The following is a 24,010-nucleotide window of genomic DNA, read 5'->3' as shown; positions in this document are numbered from 1 at the left end:
GTTTGATATAATTATGCTCTATGTATGACGAAACGTTTGCTCACACAGGAAAGATTGCCCTAAAGCCACCAGTATGAATAACAATACTGAATAGCACATTCAATCTATTGATTTATTGTGTGCTCATTTTTAACACCAAACGTGCCCATCACACAAACATGATATAAAATAATTATTTTTAAAAGATATTGGTAAATTTTGGTAGATTTGGGTAATTGGTGTCGCTGCATCAAACAGTAACCTTAAAGATATTTTTCGAGTGTTCTCTTTTTTCTTTGAAAACAACCTAATTATATTACTTCAGCAGTGATCTTTCTTTTGCAGGTACATTTTCTTCACATTAGCTATCTGGTCATTTGTGCTTGGAGTTGTAGCAGCATATTACATTTTAAGGTAAATTCTTAGAGCTGAACCTACACCTGTGCTTTCCACAGGAATTTTTAAAGACGCCCCGGGATCATCAGAGGTTGGCAAGGGAGGGTAGTCCGCTGCATGTGTTGTTTTTTACATTTTTTTATGATGTTATTTGGTTGTAATGACTCTTCAAGAAAAAACAAAGCTATAAAGTCATCAATAATATCATTTTTTAATTGTTTTAACCCTTTCACGAATATATACGCATATTCCAGACTTGATCAATTCCCCAATACATTTGTAAGAACTGGCCTATATCAATCAAAAGCAAGTTACGGTAATTATTGAGGATAATAGTGTTCAATAATTTCAGCACCAATGAATTTTGGCGTATGTGACTGTTTAAAGATTTAATGAATTAGCATCAATCGTGACGGGGTTTTCTATCTAATCAGGCGTAAATTGCTTGACATGCAGTGTATTTTTTACAACAATAAATGCACGAACTTTCCACCTGACACTGTACATGTCTGCATACTTTTCGCATGCTTTTAGTTGAGACAAAGGAACAACAGGAAAAACATTAAGCACTGTTTATTTGAAGCTTAAATTTCTAAATATCTCATTAACATTATAATTTAGAAGTATGTTTCAGATTAAAAATGTTTAAAAATGTTATAATGCTCATTTTTATATTCAACTAAACATTCATAGTTGTGTGTAATGACTTCAACAATAATTTGTTAAAATGCTTTACAAGTCGAAAAATGTTTTGACCATATTGTGCATCAAATGCATAATTTCCACATGGATTACAACCGGTAGCCATCATCAGTCTTTTACATGTTAGTAACTTGCTGAGATTTCATCGTTGAGGTGTACACTCCAACAAGTTGTCACAAAAACACACACCTCAGGCAATTGCTTCACTTGTCGTCTGCTAATTTTACTCCATATATTGAAAGCCTATGAGAATGAGTGCTTCGCTCATGCAAAGAGTGCGCTCTCATTGGCCAATTCAATTTTTCAATAGAAAAACCCTCCGCCTTTAGGGGGGCTTAAGTTGGGTAAAGTGATACATGTAGTTGAAAGAGGATCCTAAATCGGCCCTCAAAAATATTCAGCAAAGTAGATATTGCTTTTATCTTAAAAATGGCAAATTGCAGTAACTGAAAAATACACTAATTGGTAAATTTCAAGCACCCCGCAGACTCTTATTTCAAAATTCAAGCACCCCGGCAAAGGGACTGTTAAATGGCCTGTGGAAAGCACTGACCTACATGTAATGTTTCTGATACTGAAATGTAAACCATACACTTAATCAGTTTTTATAAAATGTTTTTTGTAAGATTGATGCAGAAAATTTTAACTTTAGAGACACAATTATTTATTCTGCAGAAATTGTGTAAGAAACTGCGAATATTGACATATCTGTCTCACATGATGTGTTATTTTATTTACAGTACTGACTTCCTCCTGCCCAGCTTGCTGCCATATTTCAGATATGAGAGACAGAGTAAAGTAAGTTTATTTTAACATACCTTTGTGGTGCAATATTTATACTAAGTTGGAATCCACATGCCTTGTGATGTCTTTGTTGTTAATACAAACATTCACACCAACTAATTATTAATTTTAATGGAGGTCTTATGGTCTGTGAATCCAATGTAAGTTCATTTTTTTACCACACCCTTTATTTTTCTGTTAGTATTCATAATTGGTCTTTATTCAAGCTATTTCATTTATATACAAAATAGGTAATAATTCCTTGTAATCATTAAAACTATACCGGTAGTCTAGAATATTTCTGCAATACTGGCATTGTACTGTTCACGTGTTCTACATAGCAATTTTCTTTACAATAAAAATCTTTGCATATTTTTGGTTAATATAATTTTACACAAGAAGTAATGCTTACTTGTAAAATGTGATGTTTTCAGCATTAACAGAATTGATGCATTAATTGCTCTGTAAAGACTTTGAAGCCAAGACAAGAATGAGAACTTCACTTTTGTACAAAAGTATCATCACCATCTATGTTCTGTTAATTGCTTAAAAAATGAAAATAGTTTTAATAATAGTATTGCCGTTGGCAAATAGGATAATAACCCAATATGTTGTGTTTTGCTATTTAGTTGTAAGCCTGTATTACAGGTTGATGCTACTGCTGATGATGAGCTCACGCTGATGAAGACTCAGTGTTCAGTATGTGGTCAGCGGAGATGTCCACGGCACAGGTATGCCAGTGGTCACTCTTCAGAGTGGTCAACAGGATTCTTGTTCATATTGACAAAAATTTGATAGGGAATGTTATGTCTATAGGAATTTGATGGTTTTTTATATGCAGAAAATTAAGAGAGAATGTTGTATCTGCAGAAAATTGGTAGGGATTTTTCAACCTGCAGAAAATTAATATGGATTACTGTATGTGCATGACTTTGATAGGGTGTGATTTATGTGCAGCAAACTGATATAGAGATCTGTATCTCAGAAAATTGATAGTGAGGAGAAATTTGTAACAGATTGTTTTATGCGCGGAAAAGTGACAAAGAGTGCTTTATGAGCAGATATTTGATAGGGAGTGTTGTATGTGCAAAATTGAAAGGATTGTTTTATCTGCAGAAAATTTAAAGGTAGAGTTTTGGTGCAGGTAATGGGTAGTGACTATTCTATCTGCATTGTTGTGCAACTGCCATTTGAAGAAAGGTGAAAAAAGTTAGTGTTACAGCTGGCTTGGTCTTTGATTTACCTGTTACCAATCCCCAGTAGTCTGGGTATTTGTTAACCAATTAATAGATTTCTAGTGTCATAAAGCTAGAAACAAACAGAAAGAATCTGATCATGAATTGACTGACTAATTTTATTATAATCTGAGTAGTGTGCTTGTTTCTTAATATAAAAAAGCATTTTTTTCACATTGTGTAAACCAGCATTTGTATGCAAAGTGTACAGCCAGTTCCTATGTAACAGCATACATAGAACTTGAAAGTGGAAGTAATTTATCATTTTGTATTTAATCACAGAATAAAAATATAATATCTGTTATGTGAGGTCTTATTTTTTTATGCCTACAGATGGAATGATTGGGGGTGTATTGTTTTTGGGCCTGTCTGTCAGTCATTGTATGAGTCTGCCATTGTATGTGTATGTCTGTCCAAAACTTTAACCTTGGTCATAACTTTTGCAATATTTAAGATAGCAACTTAATATTTGGCATGCATGTGTATCTCATGGAGCTGCACATTTTGAGTGGTGAAAGGTCAAGGTCATCCTTCAAGGTCAAAGGCCAAATATATGGCTTCAAAGTGGCGCAGTAGGGGGCATTGTGTTTCACAAACATAGCTCTTTTTTCAAGATTCATCTTTACCAATACAATTAAAGACCAATTTACAAAAGAAACAGTTGAGAACATTTTCAAATATATGCTAATTGTGGGCCATTCTTAATGCAGCCTGGTTTTCTATTCAGACAGGAACTCAATATACTGGCTTTCCAGCCCTGGACTGGATTGGAGGTGCGAGAGACAGTAGACAAGGCATTAGATGAGGTACATTGTTTGTAGTACTGGTGGTGCGAGAGACAGTAGACAAGGTATTAGATGAGGTACATTGTTTGTAGTACTGGAGGTGCGAGAGACAGTAGACAAGGCATTAGATGAGGTACATTGGTTGTAGTACTGGTGGTGTAGTGAAGCAAGCCCCTTCTTAATTATTTTGATTTTACTAATATATAATGTAGAGAAAAAGCTCAATATTTTTATTGTTTTGGCAACTGTTTGTGTGGACCCACTAACATCACAGAAACAAATTTATAGTAGATAGTCAAATATTGTTAAGGTTTACTGAAGCTTCTACAAAGGAAGGTTTAAAACTAATTAATAAAAGTCAGCAGTACTTTGCATTAAGACACTTCTTGAAATGAATAAATGTTTCACATGATGGCTCCGGTCCATCCATTCAATTGTATTTAAAATAAAGGTCTCTTTAACAATTCGGATATTTAATTCTAATTGGTGTGAAAACTCACTAGTTGTTGTTATTAAAATTTGTGCGCCTTCAATCCTGGATTAATATTTAAGATTTACTGTAACTTGTTGATCTTGTGTGTTTGTTGACAGGTTCATTAAGCAAGTAATTTGATAACAATAAATATGCACTAGTGGTTAACAATTATGAGGGAAATTGTTCTTTGTACTTAGCCTTATACTAATCAAATAGTAACTGTGCCATTTCAGTTTCTGACCATTGTGCTCAATGAATTTGTCTACACCTGGTACAGGTATGTGACTGAGAAGCATCACAGAGCTTTTGATAAAGTCTTACAGTTAAATATGACATGGCTTTTATGAACATAACAATTTTGTTTGAAGACCCTTTGTAAAATCTGAATGATAGTCAGGGCTGCACTAAATGGAAGCTTCTGAAGTCTTTCTCTCCCTGTGGGACATTGTCTTACACATTTTTAGAAGTTTTAATAAGTAATAATAGTTATATATATATATATATTGAATGTCTAAAAAGTTAATGTTAAGCTTAATTTTAATAACCAGTGCAGTTTAGGAAAAGGTGATGTAAAGTAAAGCTTATCTTTTATTTATATACAGGTATTTGCAGTTTAGGAAAGTGTTGTGAAATTTTACCTTTGAGCTGTTGCTACGGTTATTCCAGGACTCTAAGTACAGATGAGGAGTTTGTTGATGAGCTGAGAACGTCCATCCGCTTCCTGTTGTCGGTTCTCCTTAGACGGGCAAAGAAGGTACCGTCCTCATGTTCTCAAAGTCGTCAGGCTTTTTAAGTCTGTTTTTTCAAAATGAGTTAAAGATCACATTTTTCATATTGCTGTGAAGTTTGCATTTTCTATGATTTAATTACAAATAATATACAGTTGTATAAAAATTATTCCACTAGTCACTGGATTTACAAGATTGCTTGATTATTCATGAAATTTTCCGTATTATTGCATCTTTCCTCAAAGATTCAAAACATCTTTATATATTTTCACTTGTTGAGTCTTCTTTGACCTACAATAGTAAAGATTAGTTTTAGCATGTGCTTGATATAGATCTTAACCCTTTGCATGCTGGGAAATTTGTCGTCTGCTAAAATGTCATCTTCAAAATTTATAAAAATAGCATTTTCTTCAAAAAAAATTCCAAAGAATACTATCAGAATAGCAAACAGTTTGGATCCTGATGAGACGCCACGTTCTGTGGCGTCTCATCTGGATCCAAACTGTTTGCAAAGGCCTTTAAAATTCGGTTCCCGCACTGAAAGGGTTAATACAAGGCACACTGCGTTTATCTGTATGTTTTGGGATACACATAACACATTATCAAATACAATCTGCAAACAATATATGTACTGTAACAAGGGTGACATAGCATAACCAAATATAATGATAAGATAATGAAGAGGTAGGACTCTTTTTCTGGTATAGAATGAATACTTCCTGTGAGTATGATGGTCTTAGTGCACACATGTTCCGTAGCATCCCTTAACATAACATAATTTATGTTTTGGTTGTTAGTACATGTAGTCTCTAATCAAGAGAAATCAAATAGGTCAGATTCTTGTTCAACGCAAGTCCTTTTAACACATATATTGTGCAAAACTGAAGACTGCCTTTTAAATTAATGTGAACATATTCGCAAATTGGTCTATTTGCATACCGGTAATTGCATCTTTTTAATGCATATTCAATCGATTTTAGACCATGATAATTGTTTCTTTTATTGCATTTTCCGTTTAATCATGACTCAAGTCATATAATCCCACTTCTATTACAATGAATAAAGAAGACAAATGACGGGACAGCAGTTTTTGTTTGTATAATACCATTATTTTGTTTAATCTGTATTTCCATATCAAAATCAATGTTATGTACTAGTATATGAGTTTTTTTATGTCCCCCACTATAGTAGTGGGTGACATATTATTTTTGCCCTGTCTGTTGGTTGGTTGGTCTGTTGGTTGGTTGGTTGGTTTGCGCCAACTTTAACATTTTGCAATAACTTTTGCTATATTGAAGATAGCAACTTCATATTTGGCATGCATGTGTATCTCATGAAGCTGCACATTTTGAGTGGTAAAAGGTCAAGGTCAATGTCATCCTTCAAGGTCAGAGGTCAAATATATGTGGCCAAAATCGCTCATTTTATGAATACTTTTGCAATATTGAAGATAGCAACTTGATATTTGGCATGCATGTGTATCTAATGGAGCTGCACATTTTGAGTGGTGAAAGGTCAAGGTTAAGGTCATCCTTCAAGGTCAAAGGTCAAATATATGTGGCCCAAATCGCTTATTTTATGAATACTTTTGCAATATTGAAGATAGCAACTTGATATTTGGCATGCATGTGTATCTCATGGAGCTGCACATTTTGAGTGGTGAAAGTTCAAGGTCAAGGTCATCCTTCAAGGTCAGAGGTCAAATATATGTGGCCAAAATCGCTTATTTTATAAATACTTTTGCAATATTGAAGATAGCAACTTGATATTTGGCATGCATGCGTATCTTATGGAGCTGCACATTTTGAGTGGTGAAAGGTCAAGGTCATCCTTCAAGGTCAAATATATGGGTCAAAAATGCGCATGTAATGTCACTCCTGCAATATTGAAGCTAGCAATTTTATATTTGAAATGCGTGTGTATCTCAAGGAGCTGCACATTTTGAGTGGTGAAGGGTCAAGGTCAAGGTCATCCTACAAGGTCAAACATCATATAGGGGGACATTGTGTTTCACAAACACATCTTGTTTAAAATAAGAGACTCAAATTAGTGTGTCAAGATATGTAAACAAAAATGGTGTAGGGTCTTATGAATCAAGGACCACTGAGAGGGTGTGGTCAGCCCAGCAGTTATGATTTCCTGCTTATGTACTGATTAAAATGTCCCCTATCATTAATGTTAATTTGCCAGTGTAGATATTGAAAATTTGGTCTGACATCTGGTGTGGGAAAGCAGAAATGTCTCTTTAATCTTATGTGCTATTTTTGTTGTTTTCCCATTTTATTCAAAATTAAATGGTTTATCTTGTATTTTCGTATCAGAATTTTTTCATCTTGTTTTTTTATATAAAATTATATTCATATGAATATCAACATGGATAGTTTTGACTATGATATATTTTGTTTTACAGTGTGTGCCTTTTATGGTAGGAAACGGATGACTACCATAAATTTTAAGTATTTTTATTGTTTTTTACACCAGTATCTTCAAATGATTAAAGTTGTATCTGAAATATTTCAAAATGTGTTAAATCAATAATAAATTACAGCAATTGGTGCACAACTTCACAATATGTATGAATGACATCACGTTCCAGGTTGATGTCCCCAACATGGTTAAAAGCAAACTTTTAAGGGCCAGTCTTCAGCATCTGCATGCCTTTTTGCAAGCCAGGAAACAAGGTATAAATTGCCAAAAATATTAAGAATATCTCGGTCATTTTGCTGCCAATAATGTTTTTTGTCAAATTTTCAACTTAATCAACTTTTGAACAGTACATTATTCCATTGCAAAGCAGGAGGGAAATTATAGGAATTCCTTCGTTCATCTGTTAATCAGCCAATCAGCCCATCTGCCTGTCCGTAACACTTTCCTTTCCCCTCAATATCTCTCCTACCCTTTTAAAGATTTTTATGAACCTTGCCTTCAAGTTTTAGGGCTAAGACCATCGGCATTAGGCCTTTGGCAATAAGAGAGGATCAAGGTCACAATTGAAGGTAAAAATTTTGAGCCTTCATTTTCCTGTCCACTCCATATCTGCTATATCCTTTGAAGGATTTTCATCAAACTTGTCAAAATTGTTAAGGGCATTGAAACAATGTGTGAAACGCATGAGTCAATCAAACCAGTTTAAGTTAAACATCTTATTTGAAAGGCAAAAGTTCGAACCTCTTGTTTGGTATCTTCTGTTCGGTATCATTCAGATGATGTGCCCAAGGATTTAGTCATGCTGATTTTAACGATTTAAAATTAAGATCATTAAACTTCAAAAATGTCAAATCAAGTATAGAATGTGCAAGACACTATTTCTTTCCAAGTGATCTCCTAAGACCTGCTACATTTGCCCTTGACCATAGCTGACAAAGTGGTTCTGGATTTATAGTCATGTATGAAATAAAGTTTAGTCTTTAGTCCAAGTATAACATTATACATAGGTCTACCCTATGTTGTTGTTTGTTTTGCTGGCAGGCAGGCCAGGTGAGGATCTGCAGGAGGCCACACTTAGGCTGCTGGGTCCCAACCTTCACTACGCCATGCAGAGCCGCAAGGGTGAGCTCGAGTACGTGAGGCGCATGGTCGAGAAACTCTTCCCATTTGTACTGAGACCGCAGGCTCTACAGTCCAGGTAGTGATGTTGTTTTCCTTGGAGAAAATGTCTGCTTTTGTTTTGTATGCAATATCTAGTATCTTGAAAAAAAAATCGGAAATTTAATTAATAAAATACTAAAAACCAATACTAAATATCCATGATTACAGTATAAAGCTTGCCCGTTTAAATCAAACTTATATGTTATTATTCGTTAAATTGTTATATTTAAAATAGCTTGCACAATAAAATAGAATTTAAAATATTCATTTTCATGTACTCTGCTAGGCAAATCTGACATATCATGGTTAAATGAGTCGTGTTCTAAGAAAACTGGGTATAATGCATGTGCTTAAAGTGTCGTCCCAGATTAGCCTGTGCAGTTCGCACAGGCTAATCAGGGCTGAAACTTTCCATCTAAACTAGTTTTTGCTAAGAAGAGACTTTCTTTAAACAGAAAATACCATTAAAGCGGAAAGTGTCGTCCCTGATAAGCCTGTGCTGACTGCACAGGCTAATCTGGGACGACACTTTACGCACATGAATTATGCCCAGTTTTCTCAGAATGTGACTAAAATGATGATGTCGGCTGTTTAGGGCAATGTGTGCCTTGCTGCGAGAGATCCTAGCAGCCTCGGTCATCATGCCTGCCATGGATGCAGTGGCCAATCCAGTAAGTCAGCTGTAAGCTGTGTGCGTGGTTCAACCCTTAACCCTTATAAACACAATTTGATGTGTTTGTAGTACCTTAGAAAATCTAATAACATTTAAAATTTTCTTTACTAGGATCAAGTTTTAAAGGCTTCCTTTCCAACCTTAAGATACTCATGTGCAGCAAACAGCATAAAACCTGAACAGACTGCGAGTTACTTGCACGCTGTTCTGATTTTATGCTGGTTGCAAAAGCCATTTTCACTTTGCTACTGAGGGGAAAGGGTTAAGTGAACCAGTCCAGTAAGTCAGTCCAAACGATTGTATGCGGCTGTGGTGAACACCTGCTAGTCTGTCCATATCTTGAGTCCAGTAAGTCAGTACATAGCAGTAAATGGGAATGTAGTGATTGAGTCATTCCATAGCAGGGTATGGACAGTTATGAACAAGTCCAGTAAGTCAATATATGGCTAGTGTTCAATAGGTTAGTTTATGGACTCTGGTGAACAAGTCCAAAGGCTTTTATATTTATAAAATCTCCATATTAAATAATAAAATAAAATTATAAAAGAATGACTTGGTGTCTTAATTGTTCAACATTTATCTACATGTATGATAGCAGATAATTGTCACATACATTCAGTTGCAATTACTGTAATCTGTCACACAGTTATTAGCATGTACATTGTATATGCAAATTCGTCACCAAATATTCTATGTTATATACTAGTAATATTGTTTGTCATATGCCCATTGAGATATTAAAAAGCAGTCCATGTAATTTATCTCCTAACATTGTGCTGTGACCATACTGTCAATAATGAACAGGGTACTTTTTTAAATTGTTTTGTTATGCATTTCAGTCTAGGATTGTGTTTGTAATAGGGTTAAGTGGCGCTCGTATAAGGACATTTTTTTCCCATTTAAAGAAATTTTAAGACAACAATTGGTTCTTATAAAAAGTGCCTGCATTTATTGGGTGGTTATGAAATGGATATCATTAAGTGCATTGTTTGTGTAAATCACATCTACATAGTAGTTAATTTCAATATTGCCACTAATCAGGAATTATATATGTATCTAAAAGGCTGCAATTGGAAACGGACAGGACTTTTATTAACATGGTTTATTGCAGGACATGGTGAACAATATAATCCTGGTGTTTCTGGACCCGAACCCTGTAAGTATGAGCTGGTATTGTATTGGGAAAATAAATGGGCTGTGCTCTGTGCAAAAGTGGTTTAATGCATGTGCGTAAAGTGTTGTTCCAGATAAGCCTGTACAGTCCAGTCTGCACAGGCTAGTCAGGAACATCACTTTCCATTTGTATGATGTTTTCTGTTTAAAGAAAGTCTATTCTAAGCAAAAATCCAGTTAGGGGGAAAGTGTTGTCCCTGATTAGCATATGCAGACTGCACAGACTAATCTGGGATGACACTTTAAGCACATGCATTAAACCCCCTTTTCAAAGAGCATGTCTCAAATACTAAATATTAAAACATGCACTCATTCATTTCTTATTTTATGTTAGCAAGAATAATACATAATTTTAAATGCTTAATCTATTGGACAGAAAGTTACTACAAGGTTGTACTTTGACCAACGAGTTCAAAGATGAGAATGTGACGTACCGATACTCGCTAGTATGAACCTGTAATTAACGCAAAAAAAGCAAACTATGAATTCTTTGTTTGTTCATTTCAGATAGTTGTTTTCAAACACCTTCCATTGTTCGTAAAACTTGCAATAGGGTGCACCACACTTTGAAGCGTTTAGTATTTGTCACAGTTATTTTACTTAGAAGGGGTAGGACCATTGCGGTAGATAATTGAACTGTTAATTGGTACTGCCCCTGGTTAGTGTCATAACGCTTATGCTATCGGGCGAAAACATTGTTTAATACCGGTTAACAAGGTTATTTACCCAATAACGCAATGTAATGGTCCGTTGCCCTAGGGCATGCACCTTCCATGTTTTATGATGTTAATCTGGTTGTAAAACCCCACGATCGAAGTGTCATTAGATATCGAAAACAGGACCGAAATTTGGTAAAATAGCGCTGTAAAATATTCTGTCCGAAAACTTAGAGACATAAATAATGGACGAAAAATCCTGTGTCCGAAAATTAAGAGTCACGAAAAATAATTATTTTTGCTAAAAAGGGGGGTGTCCGAAAACTTAGAGTGTCCGAAAACATAGAGTAATTACGGTATCCTGGTAAACATGAATAAGACATAATGATATCATAGCAGAGAAAACTATCCGGGTGATCAAGAATAAGACATGATGGTACCATAGCAGGGGAAACTGTCTGGGTAAACAAGAATAAATCATGATATCATAGCAGGGGAAACTATCTGGGTAAAAAAGAATAGGACACGATGATATCATAGCAGAGGAAGCTATCCTGGTAAACAAGATTAAGACATGATGATATCATAGCAGGGGAAACTATCCGGGTGAACAAGAATAAGACATGATGGTATCATAGCAGGGGAAGCTATCCTGGTAAACATGAATAAGACATGATGATATCATAGCAGGGGAAACTATCCAGGTGAACAAGAATAAGACATGATGATATCATAGCAGGGAAAACTATCCTGGTAAACAAGAAAAATAAGACATGATAATATCATAGCAAGGAAGTGTTTCCTGATTCATACATTAACATAGAACAATGAAAGTGTGATAGATATTAATGGCATTCACGGATCTTGCCTAAGTGCTCATTGAAATTGCAATTGTCTCCCTATCCATTCAGGATATAACATCACACCAAAAACAAATTCATATTCTCTATATTTAGGGCAGAAGGTAGCAGCCAGTAAATGTGTGCATGTTTGTGTTATGGACCCACTGAGGTTCCTGGTCAGTTACATATATCTGTACATGTTACTTCTAGGCATCCCTTCTACCTGAGATTCCCTTAATTTCAGTAACATTATGTTCAAACATGTGTATAATGTCTCTCAGATGACCCTCAGATCATGTTTCATTATCAAATATGTGTTTATATCTGTTACAGACACAGACACATGTGTACCCCTGGTTCCAGTAACAAATGTGTGTGTGTACTCGTCTGTTCTAGGCGCCCCCTCCTCCGGAGGTGCCATCGCCCTTGGTTCCGTTCCTGGCCAGCTTCAGCAACCAGAAGTTACCCTCCCTGGGGGATCCAGACTTACCACCAAAAATCAGCAAATCTGTAAGCAAATTTACTTACTTAATTATTTACAGATTAATAACTTTGTTAACTCAAACTTGGTGTAGCTGAATTCCTGTTAAGTCAAAGTGATGTTTCGGGTCACAGTTTGATGTCATTGACGAAGTTACGTTACTACTGTCTTTATCCTTCTAAACCCTCCTTTCCTTATAAATTGGCACTTTAATGTAAAATAAAATGCATTTGTGAAAAAAAAGGTAGCACCCCCCCTTTTTTCATCTGAGTAGTGAATTATGAATTAATTATTATGCTGAAAACAATCCGCCAGCATGATAATATGGGGCAGTATTCTGGAAAACACAGACATGCATCCATTATTTATGTTTACAATGTTACAATGAAATAGTTGTAAATTTACACCTCTCATTATGTTTGCACATACTTTACTATTTAGTAGGGTTGAAAAAAACGCACTCTGTTACAATTTGCATGGTGATTGATTATAAGAATAATGCCGGTACCCCATAATTTCATATCTACAGAATAAAGATGGTACCCCAGAATACTATATCTTCTACAATGTTAAATTGAAACTTGCCATATTTATTGAGGGTCTTTACGATCATTCACTGACCAACACATATAACTGTTTTTTAGTAAGCTTTTAAGAAGGATTGAGTCCCCGACAATGAAGGTCCAGCTCAAGTTTGTATTCAAGATTTAATGTAGGTTTAGATTTCAAACAAACATACATATCTAAGGAAGGGTTTAATTTGAGGCCAGTGGGATCAAGGTCGCTTTTGCAAAAAATGGAAAAGAGTTTTTCAGCTAGATGACTTTAGTTTGGATTGTGCCTGTGTTTGCCTGCAGAGCCTGAGGTTTGTACTGGTGGATGTGATGGATGTAGACTGCCCCAAGATGCTCTACCCATTCATGCAGTTCCTCAAGGGAGAGGCAGCTGTCAATGTGCTACAGTTTGCACTCTCATGTGGTGAGCAGTCAACCGAGCAATAAATCATACACACTGAGCAGTCAACCAAGCCATAAATCATACACAGTGAGCAGGCAATCGAGCAATAAATCATACACACTAAGCAGTCAACCAAGCAATAAATCATACACAGTGAGCAGTCAACAAAGCAATAAATCATACACACTGGGCAGTCAACCAAGCAATAAATCATACACAGTGATCAGTCAACAGAGCAATAAATCATACACAGTGATCAGTTAACCAATGAATAAATCATACACAGTCCATCTCCAATAAATCATTAAGTGTCCATCTCCTGTGGTTAGAATTCAACCAAGCAATAAATCATACACACTGAGCAGTAAACCAATCAATAAATCATACACAGTGAGCAGTCAACAAAGCAATAAATCATACACAGTGAGAATTCAACCAAGCAATAAATCATACACAGTATGCATTCAACCAAGCAATAAGTCATACACAGTCCAGCTCCTGCAAAATAAATTTAATGAGTTCCAGGAAAACTGGACTTAATTCATGTGCATAAAGTGTCATCCCAGGTTAGACTGTGCAGTCCTCACAAAGTTATCAGGGTCGACACTTTTGGCCTAAACTTGATTTTTGCTAAGAAGAGACTTCCTTTAAACAAAAAATATTACAAAAATGGCAAATGTCGTCCTTGAGTTTAAGTACTTTAATGTAACTCTAACTGTTTGATGCCGGTAAATGTTGAATCTACTTGTGGAGTAGTATTGTATGACAACCAAATACCTTTTCTCTGAATTGATTACTTCAACTCAGCAATTTACGTACCATGATCTTAGTTTTTGTTGACATATACTGTTAAACTTAGTTATTTCTATTTAAATGGCATATTGTCATGGTGTGTCACTTGGGTAGTTTTTAATGAATTATTTTTTTTACTTCAATCTGAAAAAGCCAGGAAAATACTGCTTCAGCTTTTGTAATCCCATGTTCAGATCTTAATTGAATACTTCTGGTATTTTTGGCTGTAGAGGACTTCAACAAGAAGATACTGGATCCTGAGTTAAGCCAGCAGGACTTGGTGCGCCTGCACTCGGACGTGTGTGACCTCTACAGGAACTACTTGGCTCCAAGCGCTCCTGACCGTATCAGCTTTGAGGACTCCATAGTCTCTGAAATGCAAGAAAGTGAGTTTGATGGTATTCATGTGTTGAAGTTTTGACTAAGTATTAAAACTATTGAAACAGGTCAATGATAAAACTATTTCGAGAAATTAAATTAACTTTTTTTAAGTTGTCGAATATGTGCTTGTTGTAAGTGTTAATTCTCCTTGTTTAACATTGGTGTACACAAATACAAGCTCAAAGCAAAGAAATGTCTTAATAAGTTATTATAATATATACTTAATCTTTAGCTTTGCAAGCATTTCATCAACAACAACAAAACAAGCCACTAATAGTAAGCAACTCTATTGTAAAGAATATGTATCGGTATACTGGTATGTGATGTTAGACATTTTTTACAAGTTATTCCTCTATCTTGTTTTGTGTCAGTTGTTACGGGAGACCCGGAAGATGTGATCAAGCTGCGTCGCTCTACACCAATGTTTCGTGCGTATGAACATGTATACAACCTCCTCAATCACACCTTCCTACCGCTGTTCCATCAGAGCGCGGAGGTGAGATGGGGAAAAAACATATTCTCACGATATGTTATATCTAGTTTGGCTACACATATTGCTTTTTTCATGTGATAAACATGTTTTGTTGATATCAAATTGCTAGTGTTAAGTGTACACAATATTAAAAATAAAATATTGCATTTAAATTCATGTGGTACTTAATTTATAAAATATACATAGCTTAACTTTTTCAATCTTGCTGATCTAATGTACATGGTACTGAATTATACTAATATACTTCAATCAGTACTTGTGCATTGATTTTTTTGTTTTAAAGGAATATTGATGAAAATAATAACTAGACCATTTGAAGTTCTCTGTCAAAATTTAGCAATGTGTAATACTGTTGTGTTTATTTTACCAATCTCTGCGTTTTCAGTACTACACTATGATATGTGGGGAGCGACTAGCCTCTCAGATGAGTCGATCTACGCCCAACCCTGTCAAGTGAGATTTTCTCTTGCACATACTCAAGCTAGCTTTCTCGGATTTAAGTCTTAGCATGAAGGACATTGTAAAGGGTCAGCTGTAATATGTGTATTGATGCTATTAACTGAGGTCAAGCAAATATAGTTCAATAAATGTGTTTGGACTTTCATGTGTATGGCAAGTTATGTTGCAGCCTCACTCTTGGAAAACAGGGCATAATGCATGAGCGCACAATGTCACCCCAGATAAGCTCATGCAGTCTGCACAGTTTGCTTAAAGGATGTATCTTCTAAACAGAAAACAAGTCTAGGCGGAAAGTGTTGTCCCCGATAAGCCTGTGTGGACTGCACAAGCATATCTGGTAAGACACTTTAAGCTCATAGATAAAGCTGTGTGGACTGCACAAGCATATCTGGTAAGACACTTTAAGCTCATAGATAAAGCTGTGTTTTTTACAGAGCTCGGCTCTTTTGAATGTTCTTTCAGAAAGGGGAAAACACTCTCGGTATTGGGCTCAAAAATCAGCAAAGTCTTCAAACCTTCAGGTATGTGACAGAGGCTAGGCCTGCAGTTTGTATTCTATGTTTTTTTTAAAATACTTTTAGAAAAGGAATATATAGTATCCATCTCAGGTTTTGGGAAGATACCTATTTTTATTAACATCCAGTTCATTAAATGTTGTATAGGTTCAATCATTGGTTTGCAAGGGCATCTTAAAACACTTTTGTTTCTCTCCTGTTTCTATGAGAGCAATTTGTATTGGAGATAATCATAGTTTACTGTATATCCACAAAATGCCTTGCTCACTATTACTACTAAGCTCGCGACCCTTGTTTCCATTTGCAGACACGAGGTCCCTGAACTCCCTGGATATGCTGGGCATTGAGAACACTGAAGATGCAGACACGGTCACTGTGGTAGTATGTACTTCTATTAGGACTGTTACTATATCTTTAAAGGATATATATTTTTTTTTTAAATAATTTTTAATTAATCCATTTCTTCATCATCTTATCTTCGCCTGTGGTCCTGCCAACCATCTTCCTCCAGGCATCTCGGTTCTGGGCGAGTTTCTCCAGCTGCTCCCATGTTTGGCCCATCTGCTTAGCATCTGCATCCAGGTCATGGTGCCAGGTGTTTCTAGGCCATCCTCTCTTCCTTTTCCCTTGGGGGTTCCAGGTGAGGGATTGCCTTGTTGTATTGGATACAGGCTTGCGAAGGGTGTGGCCAACCTCTCAGAAGGATGACATAATCAAATGGCTGCTTTGTTTTTTTTTAAATAATTATTTCATGGAGATCTTGTCTGGCCAGCGGATCTTGAGGATCTTTCAGAGGCCGGTGTTGATGAAGACCTATATTTTCTTTATGGTGGTGACAGTGGGTCTCCAGGTCTCTGCTCCATAAAGGAGAGTTGGCTTCATGATGGTAATGAAGAGCCTAATTTGGTGGTGAGGCCGATTGTGCTGGATTGCCAGATGCTCTTCAGCTGATGGAAGGCTACTTGTGCTTTACCTATGCGGGTTGTGACATTTGCATCCATTCCTCCATCACCATGGTTGTCCATAATGCTTCTGAGATAGGTAAAGCTGTCCACCTCCTCCAGTGCCTCGCCTTGGACTGTGATGGGTGTGTTGTTAGACGCCTTAGTCTTGAACAACTTGTCTAGCTGAGTAGTCTGATACCATGGTTGTCTTTTCCTGTTGTTGGGTTTGGGAGAGAAGAGCCAGATCATCTGTAAGTCGAGGTCTTCCAACTGTTTCCAGAGTTTCCACTGAAATTCAATACCGCTTCTGATCCATTGAGGTCTTAATTACCCAGTTTATGGCCAGTAGGAACAGGAAAGGTGAGAGTCAGCAGCCTTGCCTCACTCCAGTTTTCACTTCAAAGGCATCCGTGAGCTGTCTGCCATCACAAGACTTCCTGATGATGTTGGTGATCTTTCCTGGCACTCAGTAGTCTCCAGGGGGACTTTCGGTCAACAATGTTGAACACCTTTTCATAGTCTATGAAGTTGATATTCAGGGGCGAATTCCACTCCAGGGATTGTTCCAGAATGATGTGCAGAGTTGCGATCTGATCCATGCACAATCTCTCTGTTTGAAAGCCAGCTTGTTGATTGCGGAAATGCGGTTTTACTGTCATTCATGCTTCTTTCATTCAGTTCAGCATGATGTGATTTAACACCTTTCCTGGGATTGACAACAGCGTAATTCCTCGGTAGTTGGAGCAGGAACTGAGGTTTCCCTCTTTGCAATCTGCTGGAATTTCTTCTTCTTCCCATATCTGGCTGAAGAGCGGGTATAGTGGCCGACTTATAAGTGGAGATGCTGGTCTACTGCGTGTTTCAGTTGGTTCAGCAGCATGCGATTAAACACCTTTCCTGAGATGGACAACAGCTTTATTCCTTGGTATTTGTAGCAGGACCTGAGGTCGCCTTTCTTTGCAAAGCTTAATGAGTTTTTTTTCTTTCTACTCTGTTGGAATTTTTTCTTCTTCTCATATCTTGCTGAAGAGCGGGTGTAGTACTCCACACTGGTCTTAACGTCAGCCTTTAGCGCTCCTGCGGGTATGCCGTGAGGTACTGCATAATTGCCCTTCTTCAATGGCTTGATGGGGCTACTGATCTTTTTTTTGGTGGGAGTGCAGCACTTGCTTGGATAATCAGCTTGTAGCTGGCAGAATCTCAGGTGGGTCAAGTCAAGTAAATTTTATTTAGCAAAGTCGGATACACAAACAAGTAACATAAGCTCTAATGAGCTTTTTAAACCGACTTACAAGTACATATAAATTCATACACATAAAGCATCTTAAGGTTACTGTTAAGATAATGTTAAGACAAACAAACTAAATAATGCATGTATTATCACAGACAATATTATATATATATATACTAGTATGTTAATATAATGCTATTGTAGTACATCAAAGAGGGAAGGTACTAGGTAGGATATAGCTACATTAAACATATAAAACCTTACATACAAACATTATACAAATATTACAGAGTTAAAACTTGTGATGTAGCTGCTGATCTTGACTATATGTCTAAAAACCGCCATAAAAGAAAGAGAGTAAAAACACTGAAAGACGAGTATGGACACAACAGTGTGACAAGTAAAAATTTTGTAAGAAATTAGATTTGTGAGGAGTTATGCAGCAGCTACCTCACAAGACAGAGTATACATATAATTAAATTTATGCACTTTAAGCAAGGATAGCACATTGTTAAAGCCGGACATTCAAAATAGACATAGGCTAGTACAAGTATGACTAAGGACATATGATTAAGACTAGTATTTAGCAAATATAATAAAGCACATGTAAAGCATTTAAAGCATTGCAGGCTAATAAAGCTATAATGGGCATGCAACTAATCGTTCTAGACATTGCTAAGCTATCTATGAACTATAAACTAGCAGCAACAGAGAACATAATAACGGTAGTAGAACAACATAGAAAAGCTGGCAACATAACATGGCAAAATAACGAAATAACAGAAATGCAGGTATATCGATACCAAGGCTATTGGGAAGACAATTATGTGACATTGCACGAGGAACAAGAGCAGTTTTCTCCATGCCAAGTATTTACTAGAGATCGGAAATGGTTAAAAGAGGATGCTTTCATGAAGTTTTCCGGAAGGTCATTCAATTGTTTGGCAGCAGCATACCTAAAAGATATCTTACCATATCTTTCTGTCCTTGGTAGGGGTATCTCAACAGTATCAGAGTGCCTTAACTTATAATTAACATTTTTTAGATGCAGTTAGTCATGTAGATACCCTGGGGAAATTTTATTAAGAATTTTGTATGTTTTTAAGGCAATAGATCTTAACCTTCTAACTTTCAGTGAGATTAGAACAGATTTTTCAAGTAATTCATCATAGCTGCTACAGAAATCATCATATATGAATCTCAGAGCTCTTTCCTGTATTTTCTCTATCTTTCTAGTATTAGATTCATTGGTAAAGTGCCAAGTCAGAGGACAATAGTTAAAGTTTGACATAACAAAAGAGTAGGATATAGTGAGTCTGCTTACTCAATTCAGATGTCTACCAATCCGTTTCAATACATTCAGATGTCTAGAAGCTTTCTTACAAATACTTGATACATGAAAATTGAAATTTAACATAAAATCTAGATTGACACCAAGTAATTTCACTTCATCTTCTTATGCTATTTCTATATTATTAAATTTAAAGTTAATTTTGTGGGTTTTCTTTCCAAGAGCTATTGCCTGAAATTTCTCGGGGTTTGCCTGCATATGATTTTTCGAGAACCAGTCTATAAGAGTTAAGCTATCTGTTTCTAATGTACTAACTAAATCTGTAACACAGGAACTAGAGTAAGAAAGAGTATTGTCATCTGCATAGTTGTATAATTGGATTTTGTTAATAAAATAAAATATGTCATTAATGAATATGTTGACAAGTATAGGTCCAAGTATGGAACCTTGTGGAACACCTTTTATGATACATTGATATTGATAATTACTACATATATTTCCTATCTTAACACAGTGTTTCCTATTAGACAAATAACTTTCAATGAGATTCAAAGACTGATCAGACATACCATTGAATTTCATTTTTAATAACAATAAATCATGAGGCAAACAGTCAAATGCTTTTGAGAGATCCATCAGAATGGCTGCCAGATACTGATTTCTGTCCAAGAAGTATTTCCAGTCTTCAACAATTTTTAGTAGAGCAGTATTGCATCCATAACCGGGCCTAAATGTACTTAGGAAAGGGTTAAAAATATTATCAAAATGTGACATCAATTGCTCATTGACGGCTCTCTCAAATACCTTTGACATTACAGGTAAAAGACTCACTGGTCTGTAGTTACTCTTATCCAAAATACTATTTTTCTTATGAATAGGTACAACTTGAGCTCTTTTCATGTTATCTGGGAAAATTGAATCATCTATACATCTATTTATCATATCTGTAAGTGGTTGGGTAACAACAGGTGAAGCTATTTTAAGAATTTTAACTGAGATATTATCACAACCTGTTGCCTTTTTAGTACTCATTTTTTCTATTTGTTTAGTAACAAAATTTCCAGAATCAGGTTTAAAAACTAACTTATCATCTGTAATACATGTACTGGTATTTTCCTTTATTTTGTTTACACTGATATGATTATCATCACATGATACATTGCTATCACCTTTAGTTTTTGCAACATTTATGTAAAAGTCATTGAAAACATTGCTTATCTCTTCCTGGTCAGATATCAAAACATCATTCTCACTAAGTACAAAATTCTTTTGAAAAGTAGAACCCTTATTTATTAAAAAAGGCTTTATAGTCTTCCAAAAATCAGACTGCTTACAACCTCCTACACATCTATCCAGAAAATTATTTTTAACAGTTTGTTTTTTAATTTTAGTTACAACATTCCTTGCTTGTCTATAGTATCCCCAATTTACAGCATTTTTGTTTCTTAAATACTTATTAAACATCATTTTTTTCTTATATTTAGCTTTCCTCAAAGTAGAGTTCATATAAGGGGCAGGTTGAAGAGGCTTCTTTCTTTGCTTAATTGGGGCATGCTTATCAAAGATTTCACTCAGTAGTGTTGAAAAAAAATCAGAAGCTACATCAAGATTTTTCTCTGTTTTAATAAAAGATAAGTCTGAATTTTTAAATTCATTAACAAAATTGTCTACATCAAATTTCTTAAAACTTCTATAGCTAATCCACCTTGCTTTATATTTTGGGGCAGTTAAATTAAAAATAAAACCTCAAAAATCATATTGTGGAAGTCACTAATACTGCAATTAAAATTCAATATGTTTGAACATTTATTCGGCAAGTTGGTAAGTATAACATCAAGTAGGCTAGGCTCATGATTTGAAGTATAACATGTAGGTGATTTCATCATATTTGTTAGGTCAAAAATGTCACATAGTTCAGTAATATTTGTACATTTCTCTTTAATAAGGCAATCATAGTTCAGATCTCCAAGAAAAATATAATAATCATAGTGTGTAGTGATTTTATCTTTACACTTATAAAGGTCATCAAATGAGTCAGTGTCTTTCGTGCTGGGCGGGCGCTACAAGCCCGATATCAGCCTTTTTGAACGTTCGATTATTACCTCAATGCAGATGGATTCTACGGCCTTGAATTCAAAGGGTTGCTTCCTGTCTCCAGCCAGGTCTGATCTGAGGTAGGCTGCTACACCTCCTACATGTGCGTTTCTGTCCGCCCTCCAGAAGTGGTAGTTATCAACTTGAAATTGTGCATCAACAAAACTATCGTCAAGTTTGGTTTCAGAGATAAACAATAAGTCAACAGAATATTTCAATAGAAGTACTTTTATGTGACAAAATTTGATCCGCAAACTATTAATGTTTAAATATGTTGACAGAAATTTCTTTGGCTGTTTCCTTCAGAGTTGGTGTAATTCTCGAAAATGTCATTCATATTCAGATCATCGTCAGGCTTCTCATCAGAAGCAAAAGAAACCGACGACCCTGTGGATATGCTGAAGTTACTTGTATCTAGAGTCCGAGAAATGATTTTTTTACATGTATTACACGTCCAATGTTCACAGGAACTGGCCTGTAGAGTAGCTTCTGGAAGTGCTCAATCCACCTCATCTTCTGCCCTTCATATTCTGTTATTACTTCTCCATTTTTTTTATCCCTAACTGTCCTCTGGCAAAACCTTCCTGTTAATCTCTCGGTGATGGAGTACAGATCCTTATTTCTGTTCTGCCTCTGTTGTTTGCAAGCGTCTCTAGGTAGTTCAGCTTGTCTGCTCTAATACTTCGCTTGACGCTCCAATTTGCTTCGGATTACTCTTCTTGTGATTTCAATTTTGCTTCGCGTATTCTGCAGTAGTTTACACTTGCCTTCTTTTCTTTATCTTCTTTCAGAAGCTTCTCTAGGACCTTGAACTCATCTTGCTTCAAGGTGTCTTTCAGTGAAGCAGTGTTGTAGTGTTGGCTGGGCCTTGCTGTCCATCTCTTCTTTAGCACAGGTCGCGAATCTCTCCCTGTTTTCTTTCATCTCGCCTTACCCTTGCTTCCCCATGATCTCCTCATATCCTTGGTTGTCACTGCGGATCTTGGCGTTGACGTCACCCATGAGAATGATAATATTTCTCTTTTATATTTCCTTTATGTTGGTTGACAGTCTGTTGTAAAAGTTGTCATTCTTGTCCTCTTGTAAAAGTTTTCCTTCTTGTCCAAGTTGATCCTCTTTCTTTGAAAGGAAAGAGGTCGTCGACTGATGAGCACTCTCTCTGCCGACTTGGAAGGCATCAGGGCCCGTATTCACCAACCGATTCTTAGACTTAAGAATAAAGAATAGACTTAGAACCAAGAAAAATGTGTTCAGTGTTTGAATATATACAGGCCTCCACTGGTGATTATGTCATTAACAACATGTTCTATATGAAGAATAATATAGATAGAGAGGTTTACTGCAGAGTTTGACTCAAAATTAAAGAAATTCTTGAATATTCAATTTAAAGAATTTTCTTTATTCTTAGACTTAAGTCTAAGAATTGTTTGGTGAATACGGGCCCAGGGCTACTCCCTGGGTGTGTGCTGCATCCTCCTGCTCATGCCCTGAAAACAACAGTAACAACTTCCTCATCTCTGCGGCCACTTATGCTGTCTTCCTGGTCTCTTTCATGGTTTGGACAGTACATGTAAAGTGTTGGTTGTGGTCCTGGTGGAGATCATGGTATTTGGTCTTATTGCTTCCAGTTGAAAATGGCTTTCACCATCCAGGGTCATACGTCCTCCAGATGGAATTCCACCTTTTCCAAATGTCCGTGATGTCTGTTGTTATTTTGATTTCTGTAGCAATGAGGTTTTAACAGGGTAGGGTAGCTAGCCCTACCCCCAACCCTATTCCCTTTTCAGTTCGGGCTTTAGTCTGACCTTGGCGGAGTTGAATCAATTTCTGAACTACACAAATTGTTGTTTGTAGCAAATGTTCGCTGTGTCATTCACCAAATTAGCAAATGGCTGTAAATTACTATGTTTGGCTTCTGTTAAAAATTATGTTTAGGTTAAGTTCATTTTTTTAATTTGGCTGCTAAATATTTTATGCTAGTGCGAGCTGTTAACAATTATAGTTTCTACTTTTAGTAAAATCTTGTTTTAGCAGCTAAACCAGTGGATTGAATGTAAAGAAATATATTACTTATATGGGCAGATTGCTAAACAATCTGGTATTTTTACTTTCCCTAGTCGACGAGCTCCCTGGATGATGAAGTCTCTGTGTCAGACCTGGATGCTGCCCTGGACCACGATCTGAGTACATGGAGAGTTACCATCCCCCGCCTGGGAGCCCGGCCAGACCCGGAGAATCCTAAGAAACAATTCTTTGTGTTCATTGTGGAAATACGCCGTGTAGACATCCCTAATGGTGGGTAGTAGCTGTCTGCCTATTTAAGATCTATATTAAATTTATCATACATGTATGATCCA

General features: G+C 36.1%; 1 protein-coding gene across 3 annotated transcripts in view; it reads left to right on the top strand.

The window, feature by feature from the left end:
• The window catches only part of LOC127837379 (sorting nexin-14-like), a 44,592-nt gene that overhangs the window by 1,452 nt on the left and 19,130 nt on the right, over positions 1-24,010 (top strand). For all 3 annotated transcript variants that reach the window (XM_052364393.1, XM_052364384.1, XM_052364399.1), the window contains exons 2-19: positions 325-393; positions 1,818-1,875; positions 2,509-2,591; positions 3,823-3,901; positions 4,589-4,632; positions 5,022-5,109; positions 7,680-7,764; positions 8,552-8,708; positions 9,267-9,342; positions 10,456-10,500; positions 12,412-12,525; positions 13,354-13,474; positions 14,476-14,631; positions 14,998-15,122; positions 15,505-15,572; positions 16,041-16,099; positions 16,401-16,474; positions 23,771-23,948. In XM_052364393.1, the coding sequence (XP_052220353.1) occupies positions 325-393; positions 1,818-1,875; positions 2,509-2,591; positions 3,823-3,901; positions 4,589-4,632; positions 5,022-5,109; positions 7,680-7,764; positions 8,552-8,708; positions 9,267-9,342; positions 10,456-10,500; positions 12,412-12,525; positions 13,354-13,474; positions 14,476-14,631; positions 14,998-15,122; positions 15,505-15,572; positions 16,041-16,099; positions 16,401-16,474; positions 23,771-23,948 (1,679 nt within the window). The remainder of the gene's footprint in view (positions 1-324; positions 394-1,817; positions 1,876-2,508; positions 2,592-3,822; positions 3,902-4,588; positions 4,633-5,021; positions 5,110-7,679; positions 7,765-8,551; positions 8,709-9,266; positions 9,343-10,455; positions 10,501-12,411; positions 12,526-13,353; positions 13,475-14,475; positions 14,632-14,997; positions 15,123-15,504; positions 15,573-16,040; positions 16,100-16,400; positions 16,475-23,770; positions 23,949-24,010) is intronic.

Source organism: Dreissena polymorpha, chromosome 1, assembly GCF_020536995.1.
Source record: "Dreissena polymorpha isolate Duluth1 chromosome 1, UMN_Dpol_1.0, whole genome shotgun sequence".
In the NCBI taxonomy this organism is placed as follows: Eukaryota; Metazoa; Mollusca; class Bivalvia; order Myida; family Dreissenidae; genus Dreissena; species Dreissena polymorpha.
This window is presented reverse-complemented; position numbering and strand designations above follow the sequence as displayed.